This window comes from Cheilinus undulatus, linkage group 15 (assembly GCF_018320785.1).
Source record: "Cheilinus undulatus linkage group 15, ASM1832078v1, whole genome shotgun sequence".
Classification (NCBI taxonomy): Eukaryota; Metazoa; Chordata; class Actinopteri; order Labriformes; family Labridae; genus Cheilinus; species Cheilinus undulatus.
This window is the reverse complement of record NC_054879.1, coordinates 1,902,224-1,918,043: the sequence shown is the minus strand read 5'-3', so window position 1 is coordinate 1,918,043 and position 15,820 is coordinate 1,902,224. Positions and strand designations below refer to the sequence as shown.

The window sequence follows — 15,820 nt, the reverse complement described above, 5'->3', positions numbered from 1 at the left end:
GTTGTTTGTCTCAGACCTCCTCAGCAGGTCTAATCCTCACCTTCTCCCAGCCTTCGTCTCCTTCAGGCTCCTTCTCCTCCTCAGCACTCAGCAGCAGCTTCCTCTGAGCCTTCTTCTCCTCTTCCTCTTTGTTCACCTCCTTAAACTCCACAATGTAGCCTGTGACCTTTGACCCACCGTCGATCACAGGAGGGATCCATTCCAGCTCCACCGTGGACTTTGTCCAGTCTGTCACCTTTGGAGTGGGGGGACCAGGAGGCTCTGCAGGAACACAGAACAGCAATTAGAATATAAAGTTGTGTTTAATGAGGCACACAAGAATCCGAACTAAAAAAGGAGACTAAACATCATGATCTTCTGATGGAATCCTCCTCTACCATAGAATAAACCTCTCTCTTACTGATGGGGTCTCTGCAGACCACAGGGTCAGTTGGTGGGCTGGGCAGTCCAGGGCCGGCTGCGTTAACAGCGCTGACCCTGAAGTGGTACGTGGCGCCCTCCAGAAGCCCGGTGACATCCCAGTTGTTGCCGATTGGCAGCGCCCTGATGGGGTTCTTAGTGACGCGGGCCCAGCGTTTGGCAGTGGTCTCCTTCTTCTCCAGGATGTAGCCGGTGATTTCTGAGCCGCCGTCATACTTTGGCTCCTCCCAGTTGACGGTCATGGACTCCAGGCAGACTTCAGTGACAGTCGGTTTCTCACACTGACCAGGGACGGCTAAAAGAGGACAGACAGACAAAAGCGGTCAGTGTCATTACAAAGATGATTTTCCCATGCAAAGACAGCCAAGTTGGTTGAGTCCTCCTTTCCGCCTGATGGTGCCCCCACAGCTTACTCACTAAATCTGCATCTCCACCTGTAAACCCCGGTTTTAACAGCGGCTGCTGCTGTTATGATTCCTCACAAGCTATAAAAAACTAAAATTATGAGGCTCTTATTTAATGCAAACTTACTGAAGAGGTTTCTGGCCTTCACTGACTCGCTGGTGATCCCAGGACCGACTCCAAACTTGTTCTGGGCCATGACTCTAAACTCGTACTCGTGGTTCTCGGTCAGACGGGTTACCACATAGGCACATTCTTTGGGGTCGTTGGAGACGTGTACCCAGGACTTCCTGTTGTCCTCACGCTTCTCAACCACGTAGTTTGTGATCTTCGATCCACCATCATCTTTAGGAGGGTTCCATGCCAGACCAATTCTGTCTGCAAACACCTCAGTGAGCTTGACTGGTCCAACAGGAGGGCCAGGAGGTCCTGGAGGGAAGGGGGGTCACATGAGTTTTAGAATTCACTAGAAGAAGCAAAACTAGCTTATATAATTATTTTACTTTAAATATATTCCAAGTCAAAAATGCAGCTAGCTCAAAATAAAGGTAACTTTGGGTAGAAGAGTGGGTTGGGTGAGCTAACTGGAGCTGCTTCATTTCTACTTAGAACGTAAAGCATCATGTGGTCCAGTGGGGAGATAAAGAGACTCTTAGCTGACATTGAGCTGTAATTGGACAATTAACCTTAACAACAGCTACATTTTCAGAGATACACCTTAAGAGCCTGATGTGATGCCATGTTTGGGCGTGGATTTATGTGGTTCTTACCGAGCACGGCCAGCTTGATGTCCTTGGAGACGGTGCCCAGGCTGTTGCTGGCGGTCAGGCTGTAGATGGCGCTGTCGTGGCGGCTGGCCTGTGTGATTAGTAGCGTGCACTTGTCATGGGTCACTAGTTTGTTCATGTGCTGGTCGTACTGGACGGCAGCCTTCTCGTCAGGTTTGGCAATGCTGGCCTTCTTCCAGGTGAGCGTGGGGAAAGGACAGCCGCTAACCTTTGCCACAATGCTGACATCACAGCCCTCCTCGCCCTCCATGGCCTCACGCAGCTCAATGGTAGGAGCGCCTGCAGAAACATTCATGTGTTATAACTGACACTAGGACTAAAATGCAAAGTTAGAGTGGAGACAGATATCAGCAGACATGGATTCAGCCAGTCTGGCTAAAAGAGATGCTCATGAGCTGGCTATTCTTCTCTGAGCTGTCTGTGATTGGCCGAAGGGCCTGGCACTCACATGTCTGATCCTTGATGATCAGGGGTCCGGCGGTTCCAGAGGGTCTGCTGGGTCCAGCAGCATTTACGGCTTTAACTCTGAACTCATATTCTCCTCCCTGCAGATCAAGGACAAAAACACAACAGTAGATCAGGAGTCTGAGGCCGTTTCCACTCCTATAGATCATTTTCTTTAGTCTGAATCATGAACCACCTTGTTCCATTAAGTCATAAATACCTCTAACTCAGTCTGTGATTACACAAGGAGAACGTTCTCTGATTGGTCTGAACTTCTTGCACTGAAGAGTCCCATCAATAGACAAAGACTAGTTTGGTATCTCGTTCTGGCTGCTCTAAGGAACACTTACTCATTGCTTTTTCTACTGTTTGCATTTATCTTTGTGGACTAAAATGTGGCCCTGGGTAGGGCCAGGATCCAGTTAAATTAAAAAAAAAAAAAAAAAACTTTAAATTTGTTAAAAGTCCATGTCCAGGATCTTCTGGAGTTTCTCAGGGTGCCTTTTTTCTTTTTACTTTGGATGAACCAGTCATATGGAAAACCGGCTTTATTTGAATGTCTTATTCAAAAACAAGAATAATACAGTCTGCTTCATCAGGGCTGACTTATTCTGAAAAAATGTCTAACTGTGATTATTTCACTTAGACTGCATATTCAACATGAATTGTTGTACTGAAGGGAATGATCATTTTCTGTTACTCTAGTTTTGATCAAGGGAAACACAAAAAAAAAGGAACCTAAGAATTTTGCAAACGTTTCTAGAAAAACAGACCCCTGAATGTCTGGATGATGCGTTGATCAGAAACAGGGACTGTTACACGTTCTTGGTAAAGAAACTTTACACTTTTAGTGATTAAAACACTACACCAGGACATACTGTAATGTAATTTACATTTTGATCAACTGCTCATGCTTCATACGTCTGCACAAATGAACTGATGAATGTGGGATCCTTTCAAGCACAGTCACCTACCTCCTTCAGGTCCTCAACCACGAAGGTGAGCTCCTCCACGTCTCTCTTGTTGCACTGCTTCCACGTCTCCTTCTCTTTGCCGCTGGTGTCCCAGCTCAAACGCTCGATGATGTAATGCTTCACCGGAGAGCCACCGTTGTTTTTGGGAGCCTCCCAGCTCAGGGTGACGGTGTTCTTCGTCACCAGGTTGACCTTCACCTTGGTGGGGGGGTCGGGGGGGTCTAAGAGAGGAGGAAGATGAAGGTTAGTAGCAGAACATGTCCATGTGGTCTGCATCTCTACGGTGGGATTAGTGTCAGTGCTCACAGATGGGGTCTCTGGCACGAATGGGGTCAGTGGTGACAGTGAATGGCCCAAATCCGAGTCTGTTCTCAGCTCGGACTCTGAACAGGTAATCCTGGCCCTCCAGGAGGCCGGGAACCACGTAAGCCTGGCTGGCACAGGCGGCATTCACCTGAGGACAAACCAATCTTCCATCAGTTCATCAAAACCAGTCAATAAATCATAACGGCTGATATAAATGATCTGTTCTGTTTGACCGTACGATGATTTTGAAGGAAAGGATCTTGTTTATTTCATCATTACAGGTAAGGGTGTATTATATTTATCCTAAAGTTTTCCTATTACTCTTACTCTTCGAAACTTAAAAGGATTTAATTGGCTGAGAAGAACCACGTGTGAAGAATGCTGCTGTACAGTCAAGAGAAGCTGCACCATTTAAAATAAACTGCCTTTAAAAAGCCTTCAGAGCCAGGCTGTTTAAATGAAATCACATGAGAATTAGCAATAAACCTTTGATAGAAACCTGTTTTAAAAGGGGACAGGTTCTTACTTGTTTGTACAGGACTGGAATACTGCACAATGATGACTACAGTCTAAATTTGAAGATTTACGGTACTTCATGCCATGATCATCCAATCAAATTGGAGTTTAGAGGTATATTTTGCTCAAATTCAACCCTATTGGTTAACATCAATAATTTTTCTTATATTAAACTCAAGAAGAACAATATAAAACCTAAGTAATTTATTTTCGTTAGAAGATTTGTTTATGAAACTTTCATAAGGCTTAATGTTGAATGATTATTGGCTGAAGCTCCCGACTCAAAGCGATCTTTTGTGGAAGCGATGTCTGTGAAAATGTTAAATTTAAAGGAGGTTCTAGAGTAAAGAACCTTTAAACAGTCATCTCTACCTTGGTCCAGGCTTTGTCAGTGATGCATTTCTTCTCGATAAAGTAGCTCTTGATTCTCTCTCCTCCGTCAGTGTCGGGGAGTTTCCAGATCAGCCTCATGGTCGCACGGGTGATGTCGGTGACTTTAAGCTCCTTTGGAGGGCCGGGGACGTCTGTAAGTACGAGAAAGACATAAAAAAGTCAGATTCATGAGAACGTGATGGTTATGAGAGCATGTGACTGAGCAGAATGATGAAGGTTGAGGATGAATAAGCAGAGAACGCTGACGTACCAAGGACAATGACTCTGACGTTGACGTGTTTCTGTCCAGACTTGTTCTTGGCGGTGATGGTGTAACGTCCAGAGTGGGTCCTCAGAGCGACGGGGATGGTCACAACAGAAGAGGTGTCTGTAGACTCCACCTGAAAACAAAATCACATTTAGAGCCATATTTATCTTATTTTATTTTACCTTCATTTAACCAGATAAAAACTCTTTGAGAGTGAGATCTCTGACCTGGCCTGTACGTCAGCAGCACACTTCATATTAAATAATACATATTCAAGAGACAGATAATAAACAGTAAGTTAAAACAAACAATAATCATATAACTACACCTGACAGATTTCTGCTACACCGGTGTGATAAATCTGCTCATAAAGAGAACGGGTTGTTTCTTAGGGTTGATTTTCTGCCTCTGTCTAGGACAGAATGGTTTAGGAAAAAACTAATTGGGATTTTTTCCCCCAATATTGTGACTGTGATTTGTTATCATTTTTAAGTTCCTCATCTCATGTATTTTTCAACAGGCAAGCAATCCATTGTTCTATTTAACAACAAACAATATTTGGTAAATGCAGCTAAGGCTGAACATAGGGAAAGAAGGATTTTTGCTATTTTTTCTAGAAAAATGTACAATGTTTGCATGATGATTAGAGCAGCCTTCACTGGGGTAAGGCTCAGTGGCGAGGGGAGTCGGGGTTGAGTTTGAGGCAAAGTAAAAGGTTGTTTGAACATTATTTTCATTGTGGAGCTGCTTGATTATAAAAAATCATAATCCTGATTATTTTAATGGATACTGAGATCAGGATTATTACACAGACCTGGTGAGCGATGGCGAGCGCCATTGGCTGGAGTAAAGCTGTGGCAGACACAGACCTGTGGAAATGGAAGCTAACTCAGTGCGTTGCTGTCTCACCTCAGAGTCCACCGGCAGTGTGTGCAGCTTGTTCTTCTTATGCGTCTTGGCTTTGCCGTAAAAGTCCCAGGTTACCTTGGGAGCAGGGCGACCCTTGATGGTGGCGGGGATCTTGAATGGATCTCCAGCACGGATGCAGAGCAGGTCATCGGCCATGATGTCGATGCTGATGGCAGGAGGAACTGTGGAGGGAGAAACATGGATGAAGAGGACATTTCAACCCTGAGAAGAATATCTGAAGATGCTGCAGTCAGATTTCTGACGTACGCTGGATGTCCTCGATCAGAACCTCGCTGGTGCGGGGGCTGGGGTCGGACTCGCCAACATCGTTGACGGCAATGATCCTGAAGCGATAGCGTTTTAGAGCGCGGAGGCTCGGCACAGTGAACTCTGTGTCGGGGTGGAGCGTGTCGGGGTCGTTCACCCTCACCCACACAGATGAGCCCTCGTCCTGGATCTGGATGATGTAGCCTTTAATGGGACTGCCTCCATCTTTCTCTGGGGGCTCCCAGGCCAGCGTCACATTATGGTTCGTCTTATCAGCAACCACCGGGGCAGCAGGCATGCTGGGAGGAGCTGTGATAGAGAGGAGGAGGTTTTAGAAACAGGATCGATTAAATGACCAGACCAGGAGAAAAATCAGAGGAGACTGCTGTTTTCACTCACTGATTGGATCGACAGCGAAGGCGGAGTCTGAAGGTCCACTGAATGGTCCGGTTCCTGCAGAATTGGAGGCAGCGACCCTGAACTCGTACTCTGTTCCTTCAATCAGACGAGTCACCTGAGAGGCACAGAAAGATGTTTGGATTTAATGACTCCACTGTTAGGGGTGTAACCATCCATCGATGTGTTGATTTAAGCTGAACTTTATTTTGAAATACCTCCCTTACACCTGTTGACAGTTTCCACCAAGCTGTGCACCGTCCTGATCTTACAATCCAGCTAAACAGGCTAACAGCAAGCAGCTGAGATTACTATGATACAGAGAACATCCACTCCTCTCTCAGCTGTGTGGACACGTTTTAGACATAAACTACACCAGTATGGATTTCTTCAGCTGTGTGAAATGGGTGAATTATATTGTCTGATATCAATCGTAGGCTTCTAAATCGAATCAAGATTGTGTTGTGGCTTACAAAGAATCAATATCTATTACGATAAAACTGGTGGTTCACAACCCACCCACTATGCTATGTGGTGATGTTCCCCCTTCAGTTTGAAGCTATTGAAGAAATTCAATGATCTTAGTTGAGCTAAATTTTACATGTTCTTTAAAAATCCACCTGCAGTTGGGTTAACATGATAATCCTACACTTTCTGGCTGCCCTTATAGGTACTAACTGTGGTGACATGCGACCCTGGACACTGCTTATCGCCTACATGATACAAATTTATTTTAACAGCCCAATCTCGCACACACCAAGGACTGGAAAAGGTGTGAACGACTGTCTGTGATAATAGGGCTTATGTGAGCTACTCAATGACTTTAAAAGCTCTTAGCATCTGAATATATGCTGAGACAAACCCCAGCCTCTCACCTGGTACTCCCATCCTTTCATGCCCCTCTTGGTGACAGGCATCTTGTTGACTTTGGCCCAGTAGGCGGTTCCCTTCTCCCTCTTCTCCAGCCAGTATCCGATGATCATGGAGCCACCGGTCTCTCTGGGAGGCTCCCAGGTCAGAGTCATGGAGGTCTTGCAGTACTCGGCGATGGTTGGTTTCTCTGGTGGGCCTGGGAGGCCGAATGGATCGACAATCTGGACCTCTTCTGTTGTGCAGGGGTCAGATTTTCCGTAACGGTTCTCTGCTTTCACCCTGAACATGTAGGTCTTGTTGGTGTCCAGGTTCCAGACCTGCAAGATTTAAAGCAGAGTTAGATATGCCTCTAAAACTTAAATGGGCAGGTTGTTGTTGTTGTTGTTGCTTTTCAGTCATACCCCATATTTCTTCTCAACTATGCTGTTGGTGACTTCCTCCCACTGGGGCTCAGGGGGAGCTTCCTGTCCCTCCTCCAGCTCTGGCTCCTCCTTCATCACTTCCTTCTTCTCCACGATGTAGTTGGTCAGCTCGCTGCCTCCGTTATCCAGTGGTGCATCCCAGTGCAGGTAGCAGGACTCTGCTCTGATGTTGGACACTGAAATGTTCCTGGGGGGAGTTGGGCGGTCTGATAGGACAATGGGATATGGTTAATTCACAATTATCTTTTCACATCAGAGAGCAGATCTATGTTTTCTGTGTCTTATCCAATCATTTGACCTCTTTCAAGGGGGTTGTATTTGGTGATTTCTTGTTCCTACTAACTAAAAAAAGCAGGCCAACTCCTGCACACTTCCTTATTGCACAAACACATTGGCAACATTGATCTTCATGTCATTGATGACATCAGGAGTGAATGACCACACTGTGCTGGTACTCACCAAGCACCATGATGGTGGTGGTGTGCTTGGCTGAGCCCATGTTGTTGGAGGCCGACACGGTGTAGCTGCCACGGTCCCTTCTGTTGACAGCGGGGATGGTGAGAGTAGTCTTGGCGTTCATCCTGCCGGTCACCACCGTCTCCAACAGCAGAGCCTCGGTGGGTTTATCGATCACCACATCGTCCTTGGTCCACTCGATCTTCGGGATGGGGAGACCCAGGATGTCGGCAGGGATCTCAACGGTCTCGCCCTTCCTCACGGTGATGAGGTCGCCCTTAAAGTGCTTCAGCATGTGGACCTCAGGAGCCACTGAAAGGGGTTGGAGAGGGGGAGAGACAAATAAGAACTACAAGGAGAACACAAGGTAGCATTCTGGGCCTCCACAGTAGTAATGGAACAGACTGGATCCTAATGGCAAACTTTCTCTAAACCCATGCATGTCAAAGTCAGAAATTTCCCCATGAAGGAGCCAGTTACTTGAAAATTGACAGATGGTCAGAATTAAATAATTCTGTCTCACCTTCATCATCCATGATGACCACGGTCAGCGGGATGGAAGGCTCGCTCTCTCCCAGGAGGTTGGCACATTTAATCCTGAACTCATACATCCAGTCCTCCTCCAGGCCCTCCACAGTCATGGTCATGTCGGGGCAGATCTCAGTGTTGCAGGGCTCGAAGGCCTGCTGGTCCTGTCTCTTCTTCTCAACAAAGTATCCGATGACGGGGCTGCCGCCGTCGTTACGAGGAGGCCTCCAGGTCAGTGTGATAGAGTTCTTTGTGCGCTCGGTGTAGTGGAACTTCTCGGGATTGGAGGGTGGGCCTGTGAAACATCAGATGAGGGTTATTTTCATCATGTAAAGATCTGCTTTTCAACCAATACATCAAGCAGCTTCACACTCTGCAGTCTGTTTTTGAGACTCACCCTGGGGGTCCACAGCCTTGATGGGTCCCAGCTCAACAGGCGGGCCCATGCCATACTTGTTCTTAGCGATGACACGGAACATGTACTCCTGTCCCTCCATGATGCCCACACATTCACACTTGGAGGAGGCGGTTTCCACGGGCTGCCTCCATGTGTGCATCTTAGCGTCTCTGCGCTCCACGATGAAGCCGGTCAGGTCGCTGCCTCCGTCGTCTTCGGGGTCGTCCCAGTTCAGGAAGATCATCTTACGAGTGACAACGACTGGCTTAAGGTCGGTGACAGGTCCAGGGACGTCTGAGGACAAAGAAATATGCATCCTTCATGTTTTTTATGTTTCAAAGCATCAGTTAAAGTCAAAGTCTGATCCTGAATGTTGGTTTTTACTCACCCATGACCTCCACTCGGGTCCATGCTGCCTTGGTGCCGCTCGGGTTGCAGGCAGAGATCTGGTATTTGCCACAGTCTTTCCTCTGAACGTTCTTGATCTGAACAACGCTGTCGTCGCCCTCAGTGAGGATCTCCACGGTGTCTTTGTCGGGTTTGCCGTCGTCTTTAGTCCAGGTGATAGATGGGTAGGGTTTACCTGTGACTGTGGCAGGTACACGTAGAGTTTCTCCGGCTCTGATGATCACGCCGTTCTTGATGGCCAGGTCCATATAGATCACTGGTATCTCTGTGGAATGGAGGAAGACCACAAAGCTGTGAAATTTCGTTCACAACTGGAAAACAGGAAATTTGACCTAAAGATGTCTTATGCACAAAAGGATTGTGTGGCTTTTGCACCCCGTCCTAGCTCATTATCATTATGTGAATAGAACTGAGCTCTGTCAGGATGAGAGTGAGGCCCAATGCAGGAAAAATGTCATCAGAGCTAAACGCCTTAATCAGACTGAGCAGAAATGGTACATAAAAGGAGCCAATGCTCAGTATTTTTGCAGACATTATTGGCTGTGAATCAGATCTTCAGTCTGATGCATGTTTTTGGTTTTGTTCTGACCTGCAGGATTTCTGACAAACACGGACTCCGTGAATCCTGGGGTTCCCTCTCCTGCAGCGTTGCAGGCGATGACTCTGACCAGGTACTTGGCTCCTTCACGGACTCCGTAGACAGTGAAGGTTCTGGTCTTCCATGGACGCTCCGTAGACCTGGACCAGTCCTTGGTACCAGCCATGGCCTTCAAAACCAAACACAAGAACAGTTTGATTTGAGCATGTCTGATTTTACAACACTAAATCACAGTCAAAGACACTGTAGGTAAAACTATAAATGCATCAGATGTGACTTAATGATCCGACCTTATCCACATGGTATCCCAGGATCTCTCCTCCACCGTTATCCACCGGAGGGTCCCACTCCACCTCGATGGAGTGATCGGTTGTTGATGCAACTCGGGCGATTGGTGGTCCAGGAGGTACTGAAGTGTCAAAAACAAACACAAATGAGATGTTTTATCTCTGAGATTCTTTGACCATGAACAAAAAGAACATTTCCTCTTCTTCTTGTCCAGACTGACAGAGATGAAAACGTTGATTGGAGCCTAAATGAACTCTGGTTTATCAAAGTTTACATACGGATCGGAGCCTGGGCGGTCTTGGGTTCTGATGGGACACTGAACTTTCCAGGGCCGGCCTGGTTTTCAGCAGCAACCCTGAAGATGTAAGTCAGACCCTCCAGGAGACCCTCAACGTTCAGCTCGGTGTCTGTGATGATGTTTCTGAAGATTAAAAGAAAAAGGACATTAAAGACCCTGTAAAGTGATGATAAACCTGTTGTTGGGTTTGTTGTATAACAGGCGACTGTGTTATGAACCATCCATCCATCCATCCATCCATCCATCCATCTTCTTCCGCTTATCCGAAATCGGGTCGCGGGGGCAGCAGCCTAAGCAGGGAAGCCAAGACTTCCCTCTCTCCGGCCACTTCATCCAGCTCTTCCCAGGGGATCCCAAGGCGTTCCCAGGCCAGCTGAGCGACAGAGTCTCTCCAGCGTGTCGTGGGTCTTCCCCAGGGCCTCCTCCCAGTGGGACTTGCCCAGAATACCTCACCAGGGAGGCGTCCAGGAGGCATCCGGACCAGATGCCCGAGCCACCTCATCTGGCTCCTCTCAACGCGGAGGAGCAGCGGCTCTACTTCGAGTCTCTCTCGGATGGCCGAGCTTCTCACCCTATCTCTAAGGGAGAGTCCAGACACCCTGCGGAGACTCATTTCAGCTGCCTGTATCCGCGATCTCGTTCTTTCGGTCACTACCCACCGCTCATGACCATAGGCAAGGGTGGGAACGTAGATCGACTGGTAAATCGAGAGCTTCGCCTTTGGACTCAGCTCTTTCTTCACCATGACAGACCGATGCAGAGACCGCAACACTGCTGACGCTGCACCGATCCATCTGTCGATCTCCCGCTCCATTCTTCCTTCACTCATGAACAAGACCCGGGGGTCTTGTGTTATGAACCACCAGGCCTAATGTCAGTACATACATACATAACTCTAAGTTTATAAAATTAAGCTTCAAAATCATGAAAAATGAGGCAGTATAATCTACTCTAGGATGGTGTGAGCGTGTCAGTTGAATGAGCTTATGCCCTGCCCACTCAAGAATAGGGATGGGGATCAAAACCCGGATCTGTAAGGACCCGGTTCTGTATTTTTCTAATACCCGAAAATCAGTAATATTTTAGCTGATCAATGCTGCAATTGAGCCTCACAGGCTCTGTGACTGAACGTCATTTTAAGATATAACTGGTGTAAAATCAGTTCTTTCAAGGGAAACATAAACTAAAAGGATATGTGTATTGTGCATCACATTAAACCAGAATGTGGTGTCTTCAACTGTCGGCTTGAGGAAAAAGACTCGGCCTTTGAGTCGCATGCAATCACAGATGCCTGTACTGGGAGTAATAGACACTCATGTCACTCTCTCCAGCGGCTTAGGACAGTTTTCTCCTTCAGATAAATGCTGAAAAGTGCTCCAAAACTATGCAGCAAGTCCTGTTTGTTAATATTAATCCAGGGTAGAAATCCATGGTGAAATTGGCAGGATTCGGAAACTTCAATAAATATAGTTTTGAATATGAAGAATATAATTGTACTGTATTTGAGGGATACAGAATAGATGCGACAGACTGAATCTTTTTAACTCAAGCACTACTCAGCTAAGACCACTTTGAGTGTGAATATTTGTCCTCGTTTTGTCTTTCCACCAAACTATAGAAAGTATCGATAGTGTTATCAATAAGGACTCAGATCAACATTAACAAAAATTAAAGATCCTCTTCCCTTCTCTGGAGAAATATCCTGAAATGATCCTCTTCGATTTTAAGAAATGCTCCAACCTAAATGGAGGAATCATCCGTCTGCTCTGCTGGACCTTCAGCTCTCTGTGTCAGCCACCAGAGAAACAATCACATTTATGTCATAACAGGCAGTTCAGAGCTAAAAAGTCTCAGTTTCATTCATCATTTCGTGTATGAGACATCTTTGGCATTAAGTTGCTGCTGAAATCACTCCATTTACAGATATTGCTCTTCAGAATAAAATTCTTCAATAATGCTTAGCACTGTAGGCTTTTATTGTGGCAGGAATAGGCCGTGTCTATCAACAGACTTGCTAAACTTTAGCACTGCAATGCTAACAGACAGGAGGGATTAAAGTTTTGATCTTTGGAGAGAGACAGCCACAGTCTGCTTCTGTTAATTATCCAGGACTAAAGACAGTGAAATCTGGATTAAAACACCCCTACAGCGCGTAAGATGTTTGTTCCAGCAAGAACAATGCTGGCTCCCTATGATCCTAAAATAAGAGAGCTGAGATTAAATATATCCTGTGCCATGTTTTTATGTTATGGAGTGTTATTTCTATGCCAGCTCCCGGTCCTTCAGCCACATTTCCTTCTTGTTTGTGTCAGAGAAACCGTGACTAGTGAGAGGGAATCTATTCTGTTGGAGCTGGAGCTGATAGATATTGATCAGCGGCCGATTAAACTGCAAAGAAAAGAGATGAGACCACAGAGGGGATGGAAAGGGAATCAGCTGAGGCAGAGGACAGGGAATTTTTGGAGAGACATGGACGAGGAGCTGACTGTCCTAACATTAGATCTTATCTTTCATTAGACATTTATCTGACATCAGAGTGCAGAGTACGTCTGCAGACATTACTCAGAGAGTGGCAGTCCCCGGGGCTCACTGCCTGCCTTGTTTTGGTGCATGGTAGCACTTGAAAAGGTGCCAGTCGGCTTCATGCCCTTTGTATAGAGTTCAGGGCTGACCAATGGTATATGCTACAGTGCAGCTTAAACACAGGAGTATAATCTGGCTTTAGCCAAGCACCCTCCTTCTGGTTATAGGCTCACTGCTGTGTTTCCTACCGGTTGACTCTTGTCCAGTGAGAGCTGTTGATCTCGCGGCGCTCCACCCAGTATCCTACGATGGGGCTGCCGTTGTCGTTGGGCTCATTCCAGGTGACCAGCATGCTGTGTGCTGTCATGTCATCGATCTGTGGCTTATCTGGAGCCTCAGGCGGCTCTGAGGAGGAAGAGACAAGATGACAGAAAAATGAGGGACTTTGTGAAGAGAACCCATGGGGAAATGATAAAGCTCCATGCAGAATGCAACCCTGTGTGACCAAGACTAGAGTCATACCAGTTTTACAGATCTGGGTTTGTGATGGTTCTACATTTAAGTCTCCTGATAAAATGTATAAACCAACCCCAACGATCCTAGGAAAATAAAGTACTATAAATGTTGAAAACTGTGTAATCCTACCGAACGGGTTCTTGGCTATAAGCGGTTTGGAGACGCAGTGAGGGCCAGCTCCAAACTTGTTCTCAGCCTGAACTCTGAAGATGTACTCCTTCTTCTCGATGAGTTTGGGCACCAGGTAGCGACACCCTCTCAGCGTGGACGTGACGCTGCTCCAGCCGATCTCCAGCTTGGAGTTGTCCTTCTTCTCCAGAGAGTAGTTCAGGATCTCACTGCCACCGTCGTCCAGAGGAGGATCCCACTTACAGATCACAGAGTTCTTCCTGACCTCCTCAAACTTGAAGTTGACCGGAGGCCCTGGAGTATCTGTGGACAGAGGAATAACAGTGCTGGTCTGTTCTACAAATGATGGTTTGATGTCAGACAGAGAAAAGGTGGAGCAGATCCTCACCAAGAACGTTGACCTCACAGGTTGCTGAGGCGATGCCGTTGTCATTCTCCACCTTCACCATGTAGACGCCGTGGTCGGCGCGGTACGAGTCTTTGATGATGATAGAGGACACGCCCCTGCGGCTGTTGTTGATGGTCAGACGCTCATTGATGGTCGGGTAGTCGAACTCCTCCACCTCGGGCTCTGCTGCCTCCTCTTCCTTCTTCTTCTCCTCCTCTGGCTTCTTCTCCTCGCCCTCCTTCTTCTCCTCCTTCTTCTCAGCTGCTCCCTCTTCAGGTTTCTTCTCCTCCTCCTTCTTCTTTTCCTCCTCCTTCTTCTCCACCTTCTTCTTCAGGGGTCTGTCAGGCCTCTTGCGGAGCGGCTCGGGGCGGATCACCTGGTTGTTCCAGTACCAGGTGATCTCGGGGTACGGTGAGCCGGAGATGTTGGCGTCCAGGCAGATCTCACAGCCTCGCTTCACGCTGAGGCCGGACTGAAGGCTGCCACTCAGGAAAACTTTAGGAGGATCTGAGAGAAATGAACACGGGACAAGTTAAAAGAAGTCCAGCCCTACATGTCAGATTTATCAGGTCAGATGCTGTATTTAATGCTTATTAGCTTTTGTTTCTTACATCTAACCTCCTTATGTCAGCTTTCATTTCTTTTAAATTACACTTTTTAAGTAGTCTTTAAATCATCATTGGCTTAAATGCTCAAGTCCAGTTCAGACCAAAGGATCACAATGCAACAGGACTGTCTGAGAATGTTGCTGGGTGCAAATTCTGCTGTAGCAGCTCAAATCAGACTAGCTGACAGTGTTGTCAAATCACCTGTTTTAAAATATAAGGCACGTCATGTGTCTCAACAGCCAATCAGCACCTCGGAGTCCAGAGAGGAAGTCACTGAGTCTCAGGCTACGTATTGACTTTTGGAAGCAGTACTGCTCATCAATTTTTCTTCTCCCTCACCAATTACCAATAAAAACCAGGAAGTCCAATGATACCAGCTTTGTCAACAACAAAGGTGGCAGAGAAGCCCATCTGACTCTCATCTGTCTTTTCAAGGGTTAAAGTTGTTGATGGTAGGACAGGATCCATCTAACATGTTGTCACGTTTTAACACTTATATCAAGTACCATATAACATTTTAATCAGGCAGGCTAAGGGGTTACCTAACAGATTTTAAGTTTGAATGTGGCATATTCTTGGTCGTAGAATGGAGGAATTTATCAGAAATCCTGACAAGCATCAGTAAAAATGTGGTGTCTTTTTCTACTTTGAACTGGGACTTAAATTCAGTCTTCAATTATGTCCTCATCTTTGCCTTCTGCTGTGTTTTCTTAAATGTCCAAATAAATCTGTTTTCTTGGAGGAGTAAACGGAGAAATTGTGAGTCAGTGCTTTAGGATTTTAAACAATCATGACACAGGGGTGGATAGAGTGCCTAGATCAGTGGTTCTCAAATGTTGTGACAAGGCACACTAGTGTGCCTTGAGGCAAGTCTAGGTGTGCCTTGGGAATTTGTTCACTATGTTATTACAACTTTATGGCAAGTACTGTAACCAGGCCTGCCCACATATCTTGCTAGACCCAAGAAAACCCTCAGAGAATGCGACCTACCCAGCTGGGATTTATTGATGATATCAGTGTATGTGTGTTGGATCAGTAGCATTGGTGCTAGCATCCCGGCTAACAGTTAACTCATTAAGAGCTGAAAAGCATGGCAAGCTATTAATGGGTTGAAATTGGTGTTTAAATGATGAATTTATGCTATTTTTAACCCAGTTAACCAATTTTTTAACCATGCTGCCATTTTTTTTGACAACTTAAACCATTTTTCTGCTTCTTTTAGCATTTTTGCCACTTCTTAGTACTACTTTTGACCCATTTTTGCCACTTCTTTGGAACTTTTTTCCACATTTAACCCATTTTTGTTGCCTTTTTGCTCAATTTTAC

At 46.3% G+C, this 15,820-nt stretch overlaps 1 protein-coding gene across 7 annotated transcripts in view; it reads right to left on the bottom strand.

Moving 5' to 3' along the window:
* ttn.2 (titin, tandem duplicate 2) overlaps positions 1-15,820 on the bottom strand; it is a 268,791-nt gene that overhangs the window by 77,597 nt on the left and 175,374 nt on the right. For all 7 annotated transcript variants that reach the window (XM_041807290.1, XM_041807295.1, XM_041807291.1 and 4 more), the window contains 24 exons: positions 13,887-14,393; positions 13,499-13,801; positions 13,102-13,258; positions 10,311-10,453; positions 10,035-10,153; positions 9,736-9,913; positions 9,127-9,411; positions 8,739-9,032; positions 8,337-8,636; positions 7,817-8,125; positions 7,337-7,563; positions 6,938-7,252; positions 6,066-6,180; positions 5,667-5,975; positions 5,400-5,581; positions 4,494-4,623; positions 4,223-4,374; positions 3,335-3,482; positions 3,029-3,249; positions 2,059-2,155; positions 1,593-1,889; positions 952-1,251; positions 401-715; positions 41-261 (listed from right to left, as the gene is read on the bottom strand). In XM_041807290.1, the coding sequence (XP_041663224.1) occupies positions 41-261; positions 401-715; positions 952-1,251; positions 1,593-1,889; positions 2,059-2,155; positions 3,029-3,249; positions 3,335-3,482; positions 4,223-4,374; positions 4,494-4,623; positions 5,400-5,581; positions 5,667-5,975; positions 6,066-6,180; positions 6,938-7,252; positions 7,337-7,563; positions 7,817-8,125; positions 8,337-8,636; positions 8,739-9,032; positions 9,127-9,411; positions 9,736-9,913; positions 10,035-10,153; positions 10,311-10,453; positions 13,102-13,258; positions 13,499-13,801; positions 13,887-14,393 (5,624 nt within the window). The remainder of the gene's footprint in view (positions 1-40; positions 262-400; positions 716-951; positions 1,252-1,592; positions 1,890-2,058; positions 2,156-3,028; positions 3,250-3,334; positions 3,483-4,222; positions 4,375-4,493; positions 4,624-5,399; positions 5,582-5,666; positions 5,976-6,065; positions 6,181-6,937; positions 7,253-7,336; positions 7,564-7,816; positions 8,126-8,336; positions 8,637-8,738; positions 9,033-9,126; positions 9,412-9,735; positions 9,914-10,034; positions 10,154-10,310; positions 10,454-13,101; positions 13,259-13,498; positions 13,802-13,886; positions 14,394-15,820) is intronic.